The 20,041-nt window shown below is 46.7% G+C and overlaps 1 protein-coding gene across 1 annotated transcript in view; it reads left to right on the top strand.

Moving 5' to 3' along the window:
* CREB3L2 (cAMP responsive element binding protein 3 like 2) overlaps positions 1–20,041 on the top strand; it is a 108,522-nt gene that overhangs the window by 78,848 nt on the left and 9,633 nt on the right. Inside the window, exons 3-8 of the mRNA XM_054034113.1 lie at positions 6,904–7,070; positions 8,785–8,872; positions 10,058–10,239; positions 10,770–10,916; positions 11,827–11,885; positions 14,155–14,223. Coding sequence (XP_053890088.1) covers positions 6,904–7,070; positions 8,785–8,872; positions 10,058–10,239; positions 10,770–10,916; positions 11,827–11,885; positions 14,155–14,223 — 712 coding nt within the window. The remainder of the gene's footprint in view (positions 1–6,903; positions 7,071–8,784; positions 8,873–10,057; positions 10,240–10,769; positions 10,917–11,826; positions 11,886–14,154; positions 14,224–20,041) is intronic.

Genomic DNA, 20,041 nt, shown 5'->3' on the forward strand with positions numbered 1-20,041 from the left:
CAAAACCCAAGTTAATCTCCATATGCCTAATACAAACAGGGTCCTGTCACTTATGTGGTCAGGTGTTTTCCTTAAATACTGAATTAATAAAGTGGGGCAAATTCTTCACTGATCTACACCTTGTCCCTTCCCATTAATTCAGAGCAAAATGTTGTTTGTGAAAAGTTCCACATAGCTCATTTTGCAAAGGATGCTGTCAAGGCATCAACGTTGGTTGCCTCCAAATTTGACTGTTTTTTCAAAGTGCATGTAATCCTTTCCCACTCCAACCCTCCACAATAAATGCTTCACTGCTCACTTCTCAGAGGTGGAGAGGGAACTCTGTCACAGTGGTGCAGTGCTTTAATGGTCCTAGATCAGTGGTCTCCAACCTTTTTATGCCCACGATCACTTTTTGAATTTAAGGGCATCCCAGGATCTACCCTGCCCCTTTCCCGAGGCCCCACCCCTTCCCCAAAGCCCCACCCCACTCACTCCATTCCCCCCCTTCAGTCGCTTACTCTCCCCCCACCCTCACTCACTTTGGGCTGAGATAGGGGGTTGGGGTTCGAGAGGGGGTTCAGGGTGCAAGGAGGGGGCATGGGGTGCTGGCTCTGGGAAGGGGTTCAGGGCTGTGAGTTGGGATGCAGCCTCCCACTGGGCTGCACTGAATAGGGGGCGTTAGAGGCCCAGGGCCCTCCCACCTTTTGAAAGTGGACCGGCCTGCCCACTTTTCCCCATGGGCTCCGCTCTCGCCCCCACCCCTCCTCTCCCTCCGGAGGCCTCGGCCAGGTGGGAAGTGGAGCCTGGCGGGGGCGCCTGGGCAGCAGGGGGTGCTGCACCGCAGACCCTCCATGGGGAACTGCGGCCAATGGGAGCTGCGGGGGTGGCGTGGGCAGTGTGTAGAGTCCCTTGCCCCCCAGGGGCCACAGGGACGTGCCAGCCACTTCTGGGAGCAGCACAGGGCCAGGGCAGGCAGGGAGCCTGCCTTAGCTCTGCTGCACTGCCGACCAGGAGCCGCCTGAGGTAAGCACCTCCCGGCCGGAGCCTGCACCCCACACCCCCTCCTGCACCCAAAATCCCTTCCAGAGTTTGCACCCCGCACCCACACTGCCTGCCCCCAGGCTCAGCCCAGAGCCCTCTCCTACACTCCGAATCCCTCGGCCCCACCCTGGAGCCCACACCACCTCCTGCACCCCACCCCTTGCCCCAGCCTGGTAAAAGTGAGGGAGGGGGGATGGAGTGAGTGGGGCAGGGCCTCGGGGAAGGGGTGGGGCAGGGGAAGGGCAAAGGGCGGGGCAAGGATGTATTTTTTTGGTCAAGGTATAGTCAAGGTCAGGACTCCAGAGAAAATTAATAATGATAAGTAAATAAAAATATTTTGGGCTCCGTTCAAAACAGCTGGTGGTCCGGATTTGGCCTGTGGTCTGCCTATTGACTATCCCGGCTGTAGTGTGATCACTGTACTTCTGTCACTCCCCCCTCTTCCCCCCCCTTCTCTATTTAATTTTGCCAGTCTGAAAAGTACCCCAGTGTTTGATTACCAAACAGTGCCTCCTTTGTCAGAACTGCTTCAGTGGCTTTGGTTTCATTATCTTTGGTGGTAGCAGTGGGAGGGTGGGAAGTGGGTGGGGAAACCATCTGGAAGTCTGTAAAAGGAACTATTTGTAGATGAATGCAGCCTCTCACCTGATGGGGGTGGGGTAGAGAGTGGTGGGATTGGCATCGAACATTACAGACTTAATAAACGGGGCTTGTGTCTGCCTCTGGGTGTGCTGAGTGGGGGTAGCAGGAGTAATGCTGAGCGAGCAGGGCCTGTGAGGTGGGGGGAGGGTCAGGGAGCATAAGGAAACAGTTATTCATACAGACAGGGGCCAGCTACCTTTCAGAGGCTGGAAAAGAGTGTAAATCAGACCACTGAGTTAGGATATTGTACTGTGCTATGAGTGATGCCTTCAGCAGCATGTGAGGACTTTTACACAAGCATGAGTTCTTTACAGAGTAAAAGGCACTGCTTGATTCACTGTGGAGTGGGTTCTCCTTATCTTCTTTCAGTGGAGAGGGGGGTGGGTGTTTTTCCTATAAAGCTTTGAGTCCGCTATAGTATGAGCTTCACCTCCTGCTATAAGCTGGCGTTCAGGCTGCAGCTTCACTTGTCAGATATCATCAGCCTCCATTATTACTTTTTTTTTTTTTTAAGGGACGATACATTTGAATGTCAAGGATTGTGAACATGAGAGGATTGTAGTATTCAGGCAAGTAACAAGCAGCATACAGCTCTGCAAACATATCTGTCTGGCCTTTTAGTGCCATCGTGCTGTTCCAGTGGTAGGGCCCCCACCTACCTCTGCATCTAATGTCTGAACAGCGATGCTTCAAACTACCTGTTGAGAGACAGTGGCTGGTGGTTTTAAGAAATGGACAAATGTCTGCCAGAGACTAGGTTAAAAATTAAATGGCTTTACTAATGACTTTAAGTCCATGTGAAAAATCAAGTCTCCAGAAGGAAAAAGTTAGGCTAGGAGGCATAATGTGCACTTAGGTTCATTACTGCTCAGTATCAATCCATGGTGGGCTGGACGGATGCAGTGAAGGCCCTTCATTGGAATCCTTGATGAAGCTGAGGCATAATGGAACTCTGGTGTTTGAATGACCACTGCTAGCTTGCGACAGTGCTAGCAGCCAACAGCAGTACTCTCAGGATAACACTGTCCTCTGGAGCCAGGGTTTGGAAGCCTTAGGAAGAGATTTTGTAGCAAAGATGACAATGAAATGTTTTAAGATACACTGATGCACTCTGCTCTGGAGTGGTGGGGGACGGGGAGGGGAATACCTGTAGCTTTCTGGTCAGGTGGGTACATTTCTCAGTTCCACACTTTCAAAGAGTTGATTGAATGGAATGAGATTGTTCCTCATGTGTATATACCAGATGATTGTCAAGAAAAGAGCCAGATAAAGTTCCTTATAATAATTTCCTGGTTAAATATAGTACGTCAATGCTAACCTATCTGTGCCTTGATGAGTATTTGATTGGTTAAACTGGCTTTTCAGGTCTAGAATAATTCCAAATAACTTCTGCAGTACTAAGTGGCTGTTACGGAGGCCTCTGGAGATTCCAGTGCAGCAAAATGACTATTTTAAAGAATGACAAATGTCTCTTTCTGTCATGGCAGCCAGGCCCTTGTGAAATCAGTGATTAAAACTGTTAATAATCACCAAGTATAACCTAGAGGGCAGGGTTTTCTGTTTGTGTGATGTCCTATGTCTCAGGAGAACTCTAAAGGCTGCTTCTTCAGTTCATTATGAATGTAAATTAACAGAGTCCTTTTCCTCCCAACGGATCCTAAAGTGGCCTACAAACTACAGCACCACTAAAATGTGGCCACCTCTGGGGAGAAGAGAAGTAACAAACTAATGCACAGAACATTGCACAACAGCTGAGGGGAGGGAACATTTTGGCAGAATTCATAAGAAAAGATTTGCTTTGGTGAAAAGTGACACGGGATATTTAATGTCCAGACAAAGCAGAGAATATTGTTTTAAAAATCTGAGTAATCCACACACAGTAAACTGAAGGGAACTCCATTTCAGTACAATGGAAATTTTCATTGTGGCGGGAAAGGCAGTGGGCGTGGGGGGAGGGTTGAGGGAGCACAGTGTCCTTTATCCTGAGTTGAAATTTCGGCAGTATTGCCTTTGTCTCTAAATGCTTGTTTCTATTTTAAGCTGCCCAGAAGACTTCAGGCATAGACATTAAAAACAAAAGTCTTAGCTCTCACTATACAGTTATTCTCCCTGGCAGAGCTGGGGTTTCTGATTACAGGATATGTTTTCATTTTTAACCCCCTCGGTGTGTCTATTCAAATTACATCTCATTTTGCCAGCAGTGTAAGTTAGGTTACACCACAAAGTAATGACTAGTATCAAAACTGTATGTTGTCTTCCTCCTTCCAGTTACTCAATTGTCAGCAATGTTGTGTGCAGTCTTGATACCAACAGGCGAAATGAAGATGGAGGCTGCAAGTTTGCGTCTGAACTCCAGTAACTTTGTTCTGCCTAAATATATCCCTCCCCCCCACAGTTCAGATGTTTGTCACTGTTGTATTGCATGATTCTAGCTCAGAAAGGTTGGGTTTCAGTCCCAGGTGAAGTGATACTGCCTTCAAGGTACTTGTGAGTGGCATGCTATAAATAAAGCCCCACCAAATTCACAGTCCATTTTAGTCAATTTCATGGTCATAGGAATTTAAAAATCATAAATGTCATGATTTCAGCTATTTAAATATGAAATTTCAGTGTGTTGTAATTGTAGATGTCCTGACCCAAAAAGAAGGTGGGTGGGTGTGTGTGGGCGGAAGGGGAGGGGGCACAAAGTTATTGTAGGGGGGGGTTGCAGTACTGCTACCCTTCATCCTGCACTGCGGCTGGCGGCGGCGCTGCCTTCGGAGCTGGGCAGCTGGAGAGCGGTGGCAGCTGGCCGGGAGCCCAGCTCTGAAGGCAGAGCCGCCTCTAGCAGCAGCGCAGAAGTAAGGATGGCCTGGTGTGATATTGCCACCCTTACTTCTGCGCTGCTGCCTGCAGAGCTGGGCCCTCAGTCAGCAGCCACCACTCTCCGGCTGCCCAGCTCTGAAGGCAGCAGGGCAGAAGTAAGGATGACATGGTATGGTATTGCCACCCTTACTTCTGCACTGCTGCCGGCGGGGCGCTGCCCACAGCGCTGGGAGCTCGCTCAACAGGCACTTCTCTCTGGCCGCCCAGCTCTGAAGGCCACGCAGAAGTAAGGATGGCTATACTGCAACCCTCCCACCCAGGGCTGGTGCAAGGAAGTTTCACGCCCTAGGTGAAACTTCCACCTTGCGCCACCCAGCTAACCCAGCCCCCACCTGGGGACCCCGCCACCCTCCTGCCCGGGGAGCCCCCCCTCCGCAGCAGCTATTCCTCCCCCCTTTCCCCCCCCGCGGCAGCTAACCCCGCCTGGGGAGACCGCCTCCGCAGCAGCTAACCCCACCTAGGGAGGAAACTCCCCCCTCCCCCCCCCGGCGGCAGCTAACCCCACCGGGGGAGCCCACCCCAGCTCACCTCTGCTCCGCTGAGCATGCCGGCGCCACTCTAATTCTCCTCCCCTCCCAGGCTTGCGGCACCGATTGGAGGAGACTTAGAGCAGGGACTGAGTGCTCAGCGGAGGAGGCAGAGTGGAGGTGATCTTGGGTGGGGAGCAGTTCCCTTGTGCGCCCCCACCCCCCTTATTGCAGGCAGCCCTCCCTGCACCCCCCCCCCCCCCGCCGCCCCAGCTCACCTCCTCACCTGAGCGGGCTTTTAGGCACCCCCAACCACTAGGCGCCCTAGGTGGCCGCCTAGTTTGCCTAAATGGTTGCACCGGCCCTGCCCCCACCCCCAAAGTAACCTTGCAACACCCTTGCAACTCCCTTTTGGGTCAGGAACCCCAATTTGAGAAATACGGGGCTTCCCCATTAAATCTGTATAATATAAGGTAAAAGCACACACAAGACCAGATTTCATGGGGCGGGGGACACCAGATTTCACGGTCCATGACGCATTTTCCATGGCCATGAATTTGGTAGGGCCCTAAATCAGTCAATTACAAACTGAGCTTCCACGGCACATCAATATATAGGCATGCAAAGGCTTTTTGTGTTTCCTGTTGCTTCGTGTGTGTGTGTGTGTGTGTGTGTGTGTGTGTGTGTGTGGAGTCGGGATAGGGAAGCAGCAGAAAGAGTACAATTCTTTCCCTGGATAGATATCCATGCTACCCAGCTGAGTTTTTAACTGGTTGATTTAGCTAGCGTACCTCTCACGAGTACTATTATCCCACCACTGAAATGCAGCCACTCTGAACCAGAAACATGGCACAGGGGGGATGAATAGCTTACACAACTGAACAACAGTGGTAATTTCTTTGGGCAGGATGCAATGATCAGAATTCACAGATATATGTGGTGGTAATAGCGCAGTTGTTTTGGCTCTTGATGGGCTTGTGTTAAAAGTGGGAATCCTCCTGACTTCTCACCCTTACCCTCATGACTCTAGTGCAGGCTAACTCGTTCTTTAGACCAAGGCAAGCAGAGCATGGCTCTCTCCTGAAGTGCTCTGATTCACCAGATTGACCAGAGTGTTACTGGAGAGTCTGTAGAGATACTGCCACCCCCACCAAATCCTGGCCCTCAGTGCAAAGAATCCAGCTTGGCCGGCTGAATACCCTTGATGCTTTCAATAAACTGCGAATTGTTATAGCTCTGCCAACACATGATGTACATTTAATTGCTGCCAGTCAAAGTGCACATCTTCTGCTATGACTCCCAGCTGCTTTGGGGAGGAAGCTGAGCTAATCACGATGTCACCAATACTCCTATGAAATCATTAAAGCCATTATCCCCTTTTATGCTAATTAACTAAAAGACGGGGGGGGGAGAGAAATTGAATTTTGGAAGCGCAAAAGCCTCTTGGTTCCTAAGTGTCATTCAGTCTCTGCAGCTGTGTAATGACAGAAGCACAAGAGTGAGCAAAAGTCTGCCCAGACACAGGCACTGTGAGAAGGATTAAAACTGACATTAGCCTGTGTAGAATGCTACTCTCGGGCTGCTTTATCCGATGGCTTGTTTAGTCTTGCTCCACCATGTGTTAGCAGCCTTCAGCAATATATGGTGGTGATTACCCACTCTCTCATCTCCCCACTTATCCACATATCCTAGGGCTAAGGTTAGGTTACAGTTATGAAATGGCTCAGTTGTCTGCATGGAACAATAAGCTGAAAATAGGTACGGGGTTCTGTTAATAACAATGAGCTAATGCCGCCTTCTCTGGTTTTCTTTTGTCGGGGACAGGTGGAACTGGTTTCATTTTTGATTTGTTTTTATGTTCTATCTCTGATCTAAATATGTGCTGTTCACTTTCTTTCCCCGCCAGCTGATCTAGAGAACGAGGAATGGTGTCTGGGTGCAGAATTGACTTCAGCAACAATAAAAACTGAACCTGTGCTGTGTGAGGCGCCAGGCCTTACCCCCTCTGTCAGTCTCACCATCACACCTGTACCCCTGGAAGGTGAAGAACCCCAGTTGCAATCTGATGCCATGGTACTTGCATATTTTCTATTCTCCTGCTTGTCCAGATAGATGGAGGTTCCCATAAAGCTTTGCACTGCAGTGTAGTCTTTCTGGTGTGAAGGTTTGAGAATTCCAGACATGCAAAGCATTATGGGTTGGTATAGTCTCTTGTTTGCTCGTCTCCAACAATATTGTGTGTGCTCATTTTTAAAATGTCTATATAATTCAGCATCTGGTACTATTAGCTGCTGGCTGCATCATTTGCTTTTCTATACTTACAGCCTCTTCCGGACAGGGTCAAAGCCTGGGGTTCACGCATCTCTAGAACACTTAATATCTGATGAATCAGTCCCACTTAGAATAGCTAACCAGTTAACCCCTGGAATCTGTGGCAAGATGCACATCTTCTGTTATCCACAATGATTTTGACTCAAGGCTGTTCAAACTCGCCCTAACCCAAATGAGAACACCTGTGTGGGGTGGCCAGCGCTTGTAATGAGAACTTCCATACCACTGTAAAGTCAGCTGTGCTGCTTACCTGCATTTTCAATGTATTCAGCTTTTACAACACTTTGGGCTGCTGCTGCCTTCAGCCCAGCAGGCTTAGTAAGGAGCATTTCTGATACATTTGTGACCACAGATTGAACAGCCAAAGAACATTTACCAGGGTTTAGTTTGAATGTGCTTCAGTCGATGAAAATAAGAGACAAGAATTATTGATTAGACAGAACTCCGCTTTAAAGGCCTATTCTTTCAGCTCCTCCCTTCTCGCCCCTGTGATGGTGGAGGGTGTCCAATCCATCAGGGTGATGTCATTCCAGCTGCAGCGTGGGCAGGCCATGTTCACAACCAGACTTTCATTGCTTGGTTGCATATCAGAAGTGCACAGGTGCAAATTAATTCACTTCACAGGAAGCTGAAAGATTTAAGACTGTCCTAACCATCATGTAGTTTGAGTGTGAATTCATAGTCTCCAGCATGTGCCACTACTACGAAGCTGGGATGCCACAATATCACAAGCAGGACCCAGGACCATGTTACTCTTAAAACCTATTGGGTCCTGATTTTTTACTTTTGCTTTGGGCCAAAAAGTTACACAGCAAGATTCTGGCTGTACTGGCTACTCCAATGAGCAAGACTGACTCACTCGAGTCAGGAATTATAGGCTCACAAAGCAGGTCTGACTCTAGCCTTGTGCTCAGCTGTGGGGGCTCCATCTTTCTCAATATCCCTTTCCAATTCTGGCCTATAACTTTCTTTGCTTGTTCCTTCTCCACTTTGTAAAATGAACTTCGGCCTAATATCCCAGGTCTTAGTGACAAGAACCCTGATGCCTCTTCCAAATGGAAACTCTCCTGACATCCTCTCAATAGTACCAAACCCTCCTCCCACCAAAAAGAATACTTCTCTTTTTGCAGAAACCTGCTCAAAGCCTTTGCATATTGGTCCAGCAAATGCTAGTGCCAGCTCTGTTTCCAAAGAAGTAATTTGAGTGCAATGCACATTACCTGTCGGTCTGAAATGTCATCCTGAGAATCTCTTATTTAACTAATTGTATCAGTAAGAGAAGCCCCAGCAACTGTTTTTCAGGATAATGGTCTCATTGACCTGGGTTAATATGTTACAGAGAAGCAGTAAAAAAAAAAATCTTGAAGTAGGGAGGGGGAAAGAGGTCTGGTCACTTAAGGGAAGCTTCTCAGTGTTTCCTTATACTCAAATTTTATTTTTTTAATTCCTTCTGTAGATGAAACCGTTGAGCCAGAAGGTTCTTCCAGAGATTAAATTGGAGCCACATGAAGTAGATCAGTTCCTGAACCTGTCTTCTAAGGAAGGTTTGTTAATTACCAATCCAAGATGCTGGACTGATAGCCAGAATGCAGAATGATCATAGTGTGCTCTGTTGAACTATTTGGCTTTCTAGCCATCTTTGCTAATCTCCAGACCACGGCTGCTGTCTCTTAGGGATTTGATTCAGGCTGCTTAAGAAACCAGCCTCTTTGACCCACTTATAAAAAAAAATTTCATACAGAAAATGATCCTTTCCATCTATAATGTATTACTGATTGCACAGTTACTGCATAGAACTAGAATCCTTGAAACTCAGGATTACTTAGCCTGGAAAAGAGGTAAACTTGAGGGGACTTGATTGAGGTGTTTGGAATTATGAAGCGCATAGCAGAAACTGACTCTTCTTACTTTGTATCTTAAGAACACAAGAACAGCCATACAGAGTCAGACCAATGGCCCATCTAGCCCAGTGTCCTGTCTTCTGACAGTATGGCCGGCACTGTGTGGGACAAGTTTATATTGCTGTTACCTGTGCTGTACTACTCTGGATGAATTAAAAATTCAGTGATGAGGGCTATCTGTCTGGTGCCTTCCAGTAGCACCAAACTACTAAACCCTCCAAACAATCTGCTGTTAGACTGTCAACTCTTCAGGGCAGGGACTGGCTCTTTCCTCCCTGTTCATACAGTGCCTGTTGTGGATGCCACTGGAAACAAAGACCAAATAGTTGTTGTTAATACACAGTGAAGTTAGAATTGAATTAGTAATAAAAGAGATGGTAGATATTTTGCTGACTTAGCAGAGTTTAAGCACTGGCTGGATGCTGTCTCCATTAATACTGCTTCATGAGTGAAGGGGATATCACATATTGGAGGAGTGTACTTTGTACCACAGTGCATTCTGGGAGGAAGTAGAAATTCCCAGACCTAGTACCATCTATGCAGTGTCTTTTAATCCTGCTCCTTAGAGGGATGAGCCATTGGGAAAGGTCACGTCATACGTTTCAAACCCTTAATTAAGTGCTGTACAGCTGGAAGGCTGGGGCAGCTGCATGTTCACAAGTCTCCCCTTGAGAATCTTTCTTGCTCCAGGGCCTTCAGAACAAGTTGTTCTCAGTGCTAACTTGCCTCTAGTTTTAAACCTACTTTTATTTGTTGGTTCTCCTGGAGCTTCCAATTGTGCTCTCATTAGGATAAACACCTTCTGTTTTGTTTCTCCTATCCCATCAGCAATGGATCCACTGCACCTGCCTCCAACCCCTCCCAGCAGCCATGGCAGTGACTCTGAGGGAGGGCAAAGCCCAACCAGGTCCCTCCCGCCTTCAAGCCCTGTCCAACTACAAGCCACAGCTAAAGTAACATCACGCATGGCTTCAGCACTCTCCAATTCGCCTCTCCTGACAGCACCACATGTAAGTCGTGGTGACTTTTTTCCAATGTTTTTTTTTTTTTTTTTTTTTACTGTTACCTGGTGTTTTTTAATTTTTCTGTACTTCCAGTTTGTTGTTATCCCTTTTGGGGAGCCTCCCAGACTTTGGCTGAAACTCCAGATCAAGTAGTTGGGCTTTGGCTTCCCTACTGATTGTCTGGAGCTGGAGTCTGAAGTGAAAGGATATCTTATGTAACAAGCTTTTCCTTTATACCTTCTTGCAGCTACTACTCTGCTCTGATAGATTAATGACCCATGCAATCACCTGCATCACAGTGGATGTTTTGCTACTTTGTCTTTAGGCAGTAGGTGATCAACCCTAGGGTGGGATTTTCATAAGTACTCATCATTGGTTGGTTCTCAAATTGTGGGTCGGGACCCCAAAGTGGGGTCACCAGTGCTGGTGTTAGATTTGCCAGGGCCAATGCCTTACAGCACAACTGTGCTACGATCCACTAATCTGGGTGCGTTTCCTATTTTCTTTGCCTCTCCCCACCCCTTTGGTACATGCAGAAATTGCAAGGGACTGGTCCACTGATCTTGACGGAGGAAGAGAAGAGGACGCTGATAGCTGAGGGGTACCCTATTCCTACAAAACTGCCCCTGACAAAGGCAGAGGAAAAAGCACTGAAGAAAATCCGCAGGAAAATAAAGAACAAGGTAATTTTAAGCTGGAGCTCTGCTGAATGGTCCCCTCTCATGTCTCATACAAAAAGGCTACAACAGTTCTACAAAAGCAGCCAACAATACTTAGGTACTGACTAGATGGGTAATTAATCTCTGTCCAGGTACTTATTTTGCTCATCACCATAGCATCTGAGTAGCAATTAAAGCTAACAAAATTGTAAAGATATTAATTTATGCCTACATTAAATGCTAGTGGTGTATGAGATCATGTCACCTAACTCCATTTAAGAAAGCCACCCCCTTTTTACCTTGTCTAGACAAGGTCTCTTTGTCCCCTCTACCTGGTGAGGGAGACTTCTACCCACCATTTTCATGTTTCTAAATCCTCTGTGCATCACAGTGCCATATTTATCGTTCAATACAATTCCAGGGCCTTAAATTAGCTATTTTATGTCAGGACTCTCTGAAATATCCGAAGTGCCTTGCTTTTCCTGCAGCAAGGGAAATAGTTGGCTAGAAGGGCAAGTTTTCCAACCTGACCACCTAAATTGTCCTTGCACAGATCTTGCACACCCTCAGGTATTTTGCAGGTGCACAGGGGCTTGTATTAGTTATCCAGCGTTAAAATGGAGCCTGGTGTGTTTGTAAACCCCTGTCCCATCCCCGCCCCTGAATTTTTTCTCTGAGAAGTCTGAGTGTTGATGTGGTGTAGAAGGTAAAGAGAATTAGAGCGGGGGAGTGACTTTACTGCCTTCGTTAAGACTGCACTAGGATGGGGAATTGGCAAGGAAATTCTAGAGCTAATTGCCAAGGGGGAAAAAATAAAGAGCGGCAAGCAGACGTGGATTTAATAATGCCAATGTTTTAAACCAGTTTATTGATTTGCTTGTGGCTTCCTTTTGCTATAAAGATGTTTTGTGTGGGGTTTTCCCGTCCCTCTTAGATCTCTGCCCAGGAAAGTAGGAGAAAGAAGAAAGAATACATGGACAGCCTGGAAAAAAAGTAAGCCAGCCTTCCTCCCCTTTCAAATGAACCAATGAGACAGTTGCTGAGATGGGAGGATTGATACTGTGAGTGTTTCCTGCAGAATGTGTTTCAGTTGCCACCTAGTGGTGGCTACAGGCAGGATTTATCTCCAGGAAAGAGGAAAGGTTTTTTTGGGGGTTCTACAGATCGTGTATTTATTTATGATTAATGTTACACAAATATTACTGTGTCAACACTCGGTACTTTGTAGTAGGTCTTCTGATGTTAACATAGCATTGAAGAAACTGGTTCCTACTTTATGAGGCTGGTTCGTCACACAAACCTAGAGTGATCAGCTGTTCTGCCTTACCTGAAAAGTCCTGTGTTTGTTGAGGATATCCTTGTGCCTCAGATGAGTATCTTGAAGCCAGGATATTGGCCTAGTTTCAATATAATCCATGATTTCCCGCCCCTCCCCCAACCAGCAGCCTGCTGTGCTCCCCTTCCTGTTGTACAGCTGCCTAGCTACTTTTGTGTAGAACCTTCATTTTACACCTGCCACCTTCCTCCAACTATTTGTGAATGAGCTAACGCAAAAAGAGCCCGGGCCAAATCCGGTACCATGCTAACAGGCCTAGTTAGTTGGATTTTAAATAAGCTAAACAAATTAATATATGTCCATGGCTGTGTTTCAGTATTCGATATGCGACATGGCTACATAGCATGATTTTCATGGTTTGCTCGGCAGGCAGTATCCAGTCCGAGTTGGGCTCCGAATGAATAAATTCCTTTTCTTAAGATGGTAGGGACAGAGGCAGGAATAGGTGTAAAGGAGGAGTTGAAATCGGAAGCGGAGAAGGAGCATGTTAGCAGTCTGCTTTAGCAAGAAGCATCAAATCCTCCTATAGAGACTTGTGCCCCAAATTAGTCCCTCTCCCAAGTATTCTGAATCTTTCCTCATCTCTCCTTGTGCCCTTGGCCAGATGGGCCTGACCCCCATCTGCTAAACTCCTTGCACCTCCTTTGGTGAATCCCCCAACTCAATTTCCCCCTGCTCTTTCTGTCTCCTGCTGAAAGTCTTGCACTCCCAGGGCAAACCCCTGAAAGCCTCTTTCCCATCCACCCCATCACACGCCCAAACACATGGCAAAGCTCTTCCATGTGCACCTTCCCCATCCACTAAGAGACTGCGATGAGAGTCTGGTTTGTCTGTCCGAGAGTCTAGTCACCTTACTCGCACTACCAAACATGATGCAATGGGATCTCTTTGGCGATCTCTAATGGCAGCTTGGAAATGACCAGTATTCTTTGGAAATAAATCTCATGGTTTATTCACGTTGTGAAGGTGAGATGCATGGGCTCGGTGATCTTTCAGGGGTGCCTGTGCTATCCGGGACACAGTGTCAGAAATGTGGTTTGCATGAAACGGATGTCTGTCTCATCCTTGCAATCAGAGCTGCGGCACACCATTTAAAATGAATAGGGAGCAGGTGGGGGACAAGAGGTCGAGTCCTGCCCCTGGGGGTGAAATGCAGGGGTCTTGGGTCCTGCCTCTGGGGAGTAGGAAGCCCTCGGAAGGGAGTCAGGATTGTCAGTTTTTCCTCTGGGTAGTGGTAGCCCTGGGTGGGGGGAGGAGGGGGCGGACAGTTGCAGAGCGAGCCTGTCTCGCACTCACCCTACAGCGGCTCCAATCCCTCAGGGCGGGCCCTGCTCTGACCTGTTGGCTCTTGCCACGCTTGCAGACAGGGCCCCTCCCTGTCACTTCCTGGCCCTTGTGCCACTAAACTGCCTGTCCCGAGCTGGGCTGTGGCTGCCTCGGCCACAGAAATGCATGCGTGTAGCAGCACTGTTTGTCAGAGCTGTTATGGCAGGTCCATATACCACATGCCTTAGAACACCGATAGTTCCACAGTACTGTTCCTGGAAAGAAAGTCTTCTGGGTAATTTTCAAACATGGAGTCCTGCATGGTGGATGGAACTAGGAGGCTCATCAGGACATCCCGTCTATGCCAGGAAGAAATAACTGTAGTCGATACTGAATGAGTTGGACCGAAGCTAAGAACTCCTCCCAAATGTTACAACTAGCAGGTCTCTCCAATACTTGTAAAATGCCTGGGGTAGCAGTTGCAGGGGCTTTTTCAGGTTTGTGTGAGGTCAAAGACTTCAAGATTTGCAAAGGTTTGCAGCAATGCTTTTTCACCTAGTATAGAAAGGACCTTAGAACTCTGTTTTTACCCCCTTTGTTGAAGTATAATGGATGCCTGGGGGTTTTAAGTTTGCCTTTCTTTCTTTGTGCCTTCCTCAGGGTTGAGTCTTGTTCAAATGAAAATAGTGAGCTGCGTAAGAAAGTGGAAGTCCTGGAGAACACAAACAGGTAGGCTCTGAAAGGACAACTGGAACATGCTTCCAAAATGAAAAGTGGGAAATCTGGAAAAGAAGGGATCAAATACCAGAGCAGTGGACAATGACTCATGCAAAATGGATCCATCTGATCTGGTTAATGACAAAGATGGGGGAGGTAAAATATGTAAAAAGACTGGCATGGTGGCTAAGTGCTCAATATAATATGAAAGAGCTTGGGTTTGACGCTTAGGTCTGAGTGCTCTCCCTAGGCTGGTAAGAATTGCGAGTTCTTCGTGTCACTCTTCAGCAAGCTTCTGGACTGATCTAGGAGTGATACTGATGGACTAGCACAGAAGTCTCATCAAGCCCTCTTCGACTAGTGGAAGACTGGTCTGACGCGAGACCTTGGAAAGGAGAGGCCCTAACCTGGAGTATAAGGCTGCAGTGGAGCCCTGATGTGTAGATCTAGAGCCCTTAGTAGTTAGTTCTTCTGGGATTGCTCCTTATCATTATAACTACCATACATCTTTATAAGGCGCCTATCACCATAGCATCTATATCAGTTTAGCAATGCAGTTTCTTTTGAGACAACCAATTTCTCACCCCTCTCAGCTCATTTAGAAGCAGTTGTAGGTGAATCCAAGTGGTTTACTCAAAAGACAAACAGCTGAGACCATTCCACTGTTTAGTTCTTAAGGGAATGTCAGATAAAAGGAAGACTGATATTGATTTAAAAGATTGGGCCCCGTGTGCATTGTGATTTAAAAGTTATAAGACCTGAGCTCAACCTGATCTCTGATGCTGGCAGATTCCACTGAGAATGCCCTGTCCCATCTGAATATATCCCAGATGAGTGTGGTATATATACCTACACAGACACACAGTTGTGGCACTGAAGTGTGGAGGGAGGTGGTCACTGAAATAGCTGAGCTTTAAAGATAAGGTCTAGGACGTAGAAATGGACCTAGAATTTGTCTGGCAGCCAATGTATTGCTCATTGAGTGGCATGTGTGGTTTCTAATCTTCGGATCCAATCTCTAATTTCATGGAGACAGACCCCGTATCACTGTAATTTGCTGGAGAATGTCTCCCACACACTGCTCGTGCATAAAGACATCTGCTGCTTGTTTGGAGAGAGCCAAGCCATTTCTCCCCCCTCCTTTGCCTATCTCCCCACTCTGCCTTACACATGAGAATGTTGGCATTGCTGTATAAGATCAGACCAGGTCCGTCTAATCCAGCATCTGTTTCTGACAGGGGCTGATACCAGCTGTTTCAGAGGAAGGTGCAAGAACTAGGTAGTAGGCAGTTACAGACTACACTCCCCTTAACAACCCACTGAAAAGGTTCTCACTGAGTAGCCCTTGTCCCCAGGGAAGATAGTTTTACATGTAAGCACAGCCTTCTCCAATGTTAGACACAGCAGGCTTTCCAAAAATCTTGCTCATGTGGTCTGTCCCTCACGCCCAAGGTTGCCTCGTCAAATAATGAAAAGAAGCTCTATTTTTAATAAAACTCTTCAAAGTTTTCCCAAGTTTCTGATGCTCTTAATTCTGAGAGTAAACCCTGAAAGAGCATCTGTTTGTTTAGGTGATGTTATCCCCAAATCCTTTACATCCCAGGTATGCAGAATTAGTTGCATAGTTTCCCTTCATCAGTCGTGGTGGGGTTTGGCTGTGTCCACTCTGCACATCACTGGTGACAGCGTGTAGGGTAGGTGTAGCTACACGCTGTAGTGAAAAGCGGGATGAGTCCATGCTGTGGCTTGTAGTGACACATGTCAGTGAAAGGCTCTGGCAGTGGAGAAAGCTGTCAGAGCCGTTCTTTGCTGCATCCCCCTCCCCCGCCAGAGCCTTTTCCACACTGCTGGATCCTTTCCCTGTGGCCCATGCAACCTTCATTCTGCCCCTGGAGCATGTTCATCATGGTACAGTCTCTTTAATTAGATGATCGTATTGCCTATGTATTCACAGGATCCCTGCCTCATTCAGTGAATGAGTAGTTATTCAATATTTCTTTATCTTCCTCATTCAGTGTGTGGCCCCCAGGCCTTTATTTAATGCATACCGTGTAAACCCTGGACTGATCATTTCCTCATGTGTGTTTCTATGGTGCCCTCACTGTAGTATCAGAGTCCTTCAGAACACTAATTACACCTCACCTCTGTGAGGGGAGATGGTATTATTATTCCAGGAAACTGAGGCACGGAGATTTATTTATATTACTGTAGCATCTAGACCAGGAGTCGGCAACCTTTCAGAAGTGGTGTGCCGAATCTTCATTTATTCGTTCTAATTTAAGGTTTTGCGTGCCAGTAATACATTTTAATGTTTTTAGAAGGTCTCTTTCTATAAGTTTATAATATATAACTAAACTATTGTATGTAAAGTAAATAAGGTTTTTAAAATGTTTAAGAAGCTTCATTTAAAATTAAATTAAAATGCAGAGCCCCCCGGACCGGTGGCTAGAACCTGGGCTGTGTGAGTGCCACTGAAAATCAACTCGTGTGCCGCCTTCGGCACTCATGCCAGAGGTTGCCTACCCTGATCTAGATGCTTCTGTCATGGGCCAGGACCTCCTGGGGCTAGGTGTACAGATACAGATACAGAACAAAATGATGGTCACAGCCCCAAAGAGTTTACCGTCTAAGTATAAGACCAGAGAACGGCTGGATACAGACAGATGGGGAAGTACAAGTGAGATGGTACTGATCTGCATGGTAGGCAGTGATCTCAGGATGTCAGCAGTCGAACTGTTCAGGTTTTTTGTAGACGTCCTGGTGAAGGTGAGTTTTGAGAAGGGATTTGAAGGTGGATAATGAGGCAGCTTTGCAGATGTTTACAGGGAGAAATGCTCAAGTGCGTGGGGCAGCACAGGAGAAAAATACTTGTTTGAAAATGACCCTCCGGGGTCAAATGGAGGCCAGCATTGCCAGCTCAGTAGCAAATGAGAGATGATAGGTAAGGTGGGGATAGGCCAGGAAGGTGTAAGAAGGAATTAAGAGCATCAGAAAGTTGAGAGTGAAGACCAGTAGCTTATGTTTGATATAATAGAAAAGCAGGAGCCAGTGGAGGAATTCAAAGAGGGGAGTGGTATTGGTCAAAGCGGCGGGCTAGGGAAACCATCTTTGTGACTAGATCTGAGCAAGGCAAGATTGTGTTTGTCAAGGCTAGAGAGAGAGATGTAGGAATGGAAGCATGAGATGATGAGAGCTTGGACAAGACTTTTAGCTATGTGGCTGGATAGGAAAGGCTGTATATTAGAGATGTTACAGAGAGAGAATATGCAAGATTTAGACATAATGTGGATGTGAAGGACTAGAGAGAGAGATCAGGGTCAGATGACACCCAGGTTATGGGCCTGAGCGACAGGCAGGATAGTGGTGTTATCCACGATGAAGACTAATCCACGGGGAAGATTAGGAGCTCTGTTTTAACCATGTTTAGCTTGAGCTGGCAGTTAGACATCCCCAAGGAGATGTTTGAGACACAGGCTAAGATTTTAATTCTGTGGTAGGGATGTAAAATATTAAACAGTTAACTGGTAAGTATTAATCTTATTGTTAACCCACCCTAACTGTTAATCCCATGTGCGTGGGTCTCGAACCAATTCTTCTGCCCAAGCCACCCCGGGCCCTGCTGGCCAACCTCCGCCCCAGTCAGCCCCGAGGGTTTCGCGGGGGATGGCCAGCTGGGCAGGGGGAGCGCATTTAGGCCGGGGTGGGTGGGCAGGGGCTGGGGGCCCCCATTGGGGGAGGGTAAAGTAGTCCCTGGCCTCCCCCTGTGCCACTGAAAGGGGTTTGGCTGCGGAGGTGGACGGTGCGCAGGGAAGGGAAGCTGCTGCTGGGGTGGCATGGAGCGTCTGCGGAAGCCGCATCGGAACAAAGTAGGTACCTGGGGCCCCTCTCCCTTTAATCAGTTAACCAGTTAAATTATATAATTTTAATAGTTAAACGGTTTTTACATCCCTAATTTGTGGAAGGGAGGTAGATCTGTGAGTGGTCAGCATAGACACGGTAGTCTAATTTGTGTTTATGGATGAGATTACAGAGATAAGGTATAGAGGGAGAAGAGAAGGGGACGAAGGACAGAGCCTTATGGAGCTCCCTCAGAAAGCTGATGAAGGATCCTGCGAAAGACGTGCTGAAGGAGGAACTGGAGAGGTAGAAGGAGAACCAGGACAGCACAGAGTTATGGAAGTCAAGGGAGTGCAGGATTCCATTGGGTTAGGCGCGGTACAAAGTAAGAGACCGTCCTAGCGCCAAAGAGCTTCAATAGACAAGACAAAGGATGGGAGAGGAAACAGGTGTAAGGATGGTGTGGGAGAAGTGACTGGCTTAAAGTCGCAAAGGAGGCCAGTGACTGAGCTGGGAATAGAATCCCATAGACCATGCTGCCTCCTCCACAACAGCATGCAGTCAGACTGGAGGACACAGATATTTGGGGTTAAAAAGAGTATTGAAAAATAGGATTTACCTGTATTAGATGAGAGAAGAAATAGGATATTTATTACTGATTATTTTCCCAGAGAAGTAATAGAAATTGGATCCTATTTAAAATGTGCCTCACCAGTTGTATGGATAAGGTGACCAGATGTCCTAATTTTGGGGTCTTTTTCTTATATAGGCTCCTATTTACCCCCCCACACACCCCCGTTCTGATTTTTCACACTTGCTGTCTGGTCACCCTATGTATGGATTACTTTTGTGCTGTGTGTGCAAACTGAACACGGAAATGGTGACAGTACAGAGACTGGTTTTCACAACCTCTTGCTTGTACATGGATCAGGAATGATAGGATTGCCAGGGGAAACAACAACAACAACAGAAAGCAAGCTGTGCCCCTTTCCAACCTGAGATCACTTTTGGAAGGTAGTGGTTTTATAAACTAAAATCTGGTGGCTCTTTATTGGATGCTAAGAATAGTCCATTGAGGCCCTGCTTCTGCTCCCACTGAGGTCAGTGGTAAAACTTCCAGGTGAGTGTGAGAGAGATGGGGCATTGCAAGAGCTGAAACAGCATAGAGTTGCCGAGTCTTATTGATCTGCATGGTAATTCCTTCAACTGGGATTATAAACTTATTTTACAGTATGTCCTGTGGGTGATGGAGGACTTGGCTGTGTGTTTCAATGAGACATTTTAAAAATCCTTCTTCTTTGAAATCTCTCTCTAAAACGGATACAGCTTGAGAGCCCTGGAACAACCACTTGTTTTTAACAGAGTAGGTCAATGTTTTTGCACTGAAACTTTTTTTTTTTTTTTTTTTTTTTTTTTTGGTGAGGGGGTGGTGTTGGTGAAAAAATGGCTTCTTGACCTAAATTTTTCCACAGACATTTTCAATTTCCTTTTGGTTAGAAACTTTCTGGTTATTGATGAAAAACTGTGAAGTCACTTTTTCTTTCTCTTCCAAAGGGAGAAAGGGGTGTGTGTGGAAATGGAGAATAGTGAAGGACCGCAAGTTTTCAAAAAATGAAAACGGAAAAAATCAGTTTCTGTTTTGTCAAAAAAAGGAGAAATTCTGTGAAAAAACTTGCACGCAGCAAACAGTTTGTTTTGTTTTGCTGAAAGTATATAGCACTCTGTGAGCAGTGCTAGCTTTTAAATGTAAAGGGCCAGATTCCAAAAGCCTGCCGGGCAGAGAGATCCTGCAATGACCCAGATTTCATGCTCATGCCCTACAGCAAGTCTTGTACAGGAGAGGGTGGTGGAGAAGCCTTGGATTGCACCCATTCTCAGTTGTTAAAGGAACCCTTTTTGGAAAGTAACCTACCTATATAAAAACACAAATTAGACATCACAGGCTGGAGTGGATTTTCCAGCAAGACTAGAAGGGAGAGGGAATCCCTCAGTT

This window comes from Malaclemys terrapin, chromosome 1, assembly GCF_027887155.1.
Source record: "Malaclemys terrapin pileata isolate rMalTer1 chromosome 1, rMalTer1.hap1, whole genome shotgun sequence".
Lineage (NCBI taxonomy): Eukaryota > Metazoa > Chordata > Testudines > Emydidae > Malaclemys > Malaclemys terrapin.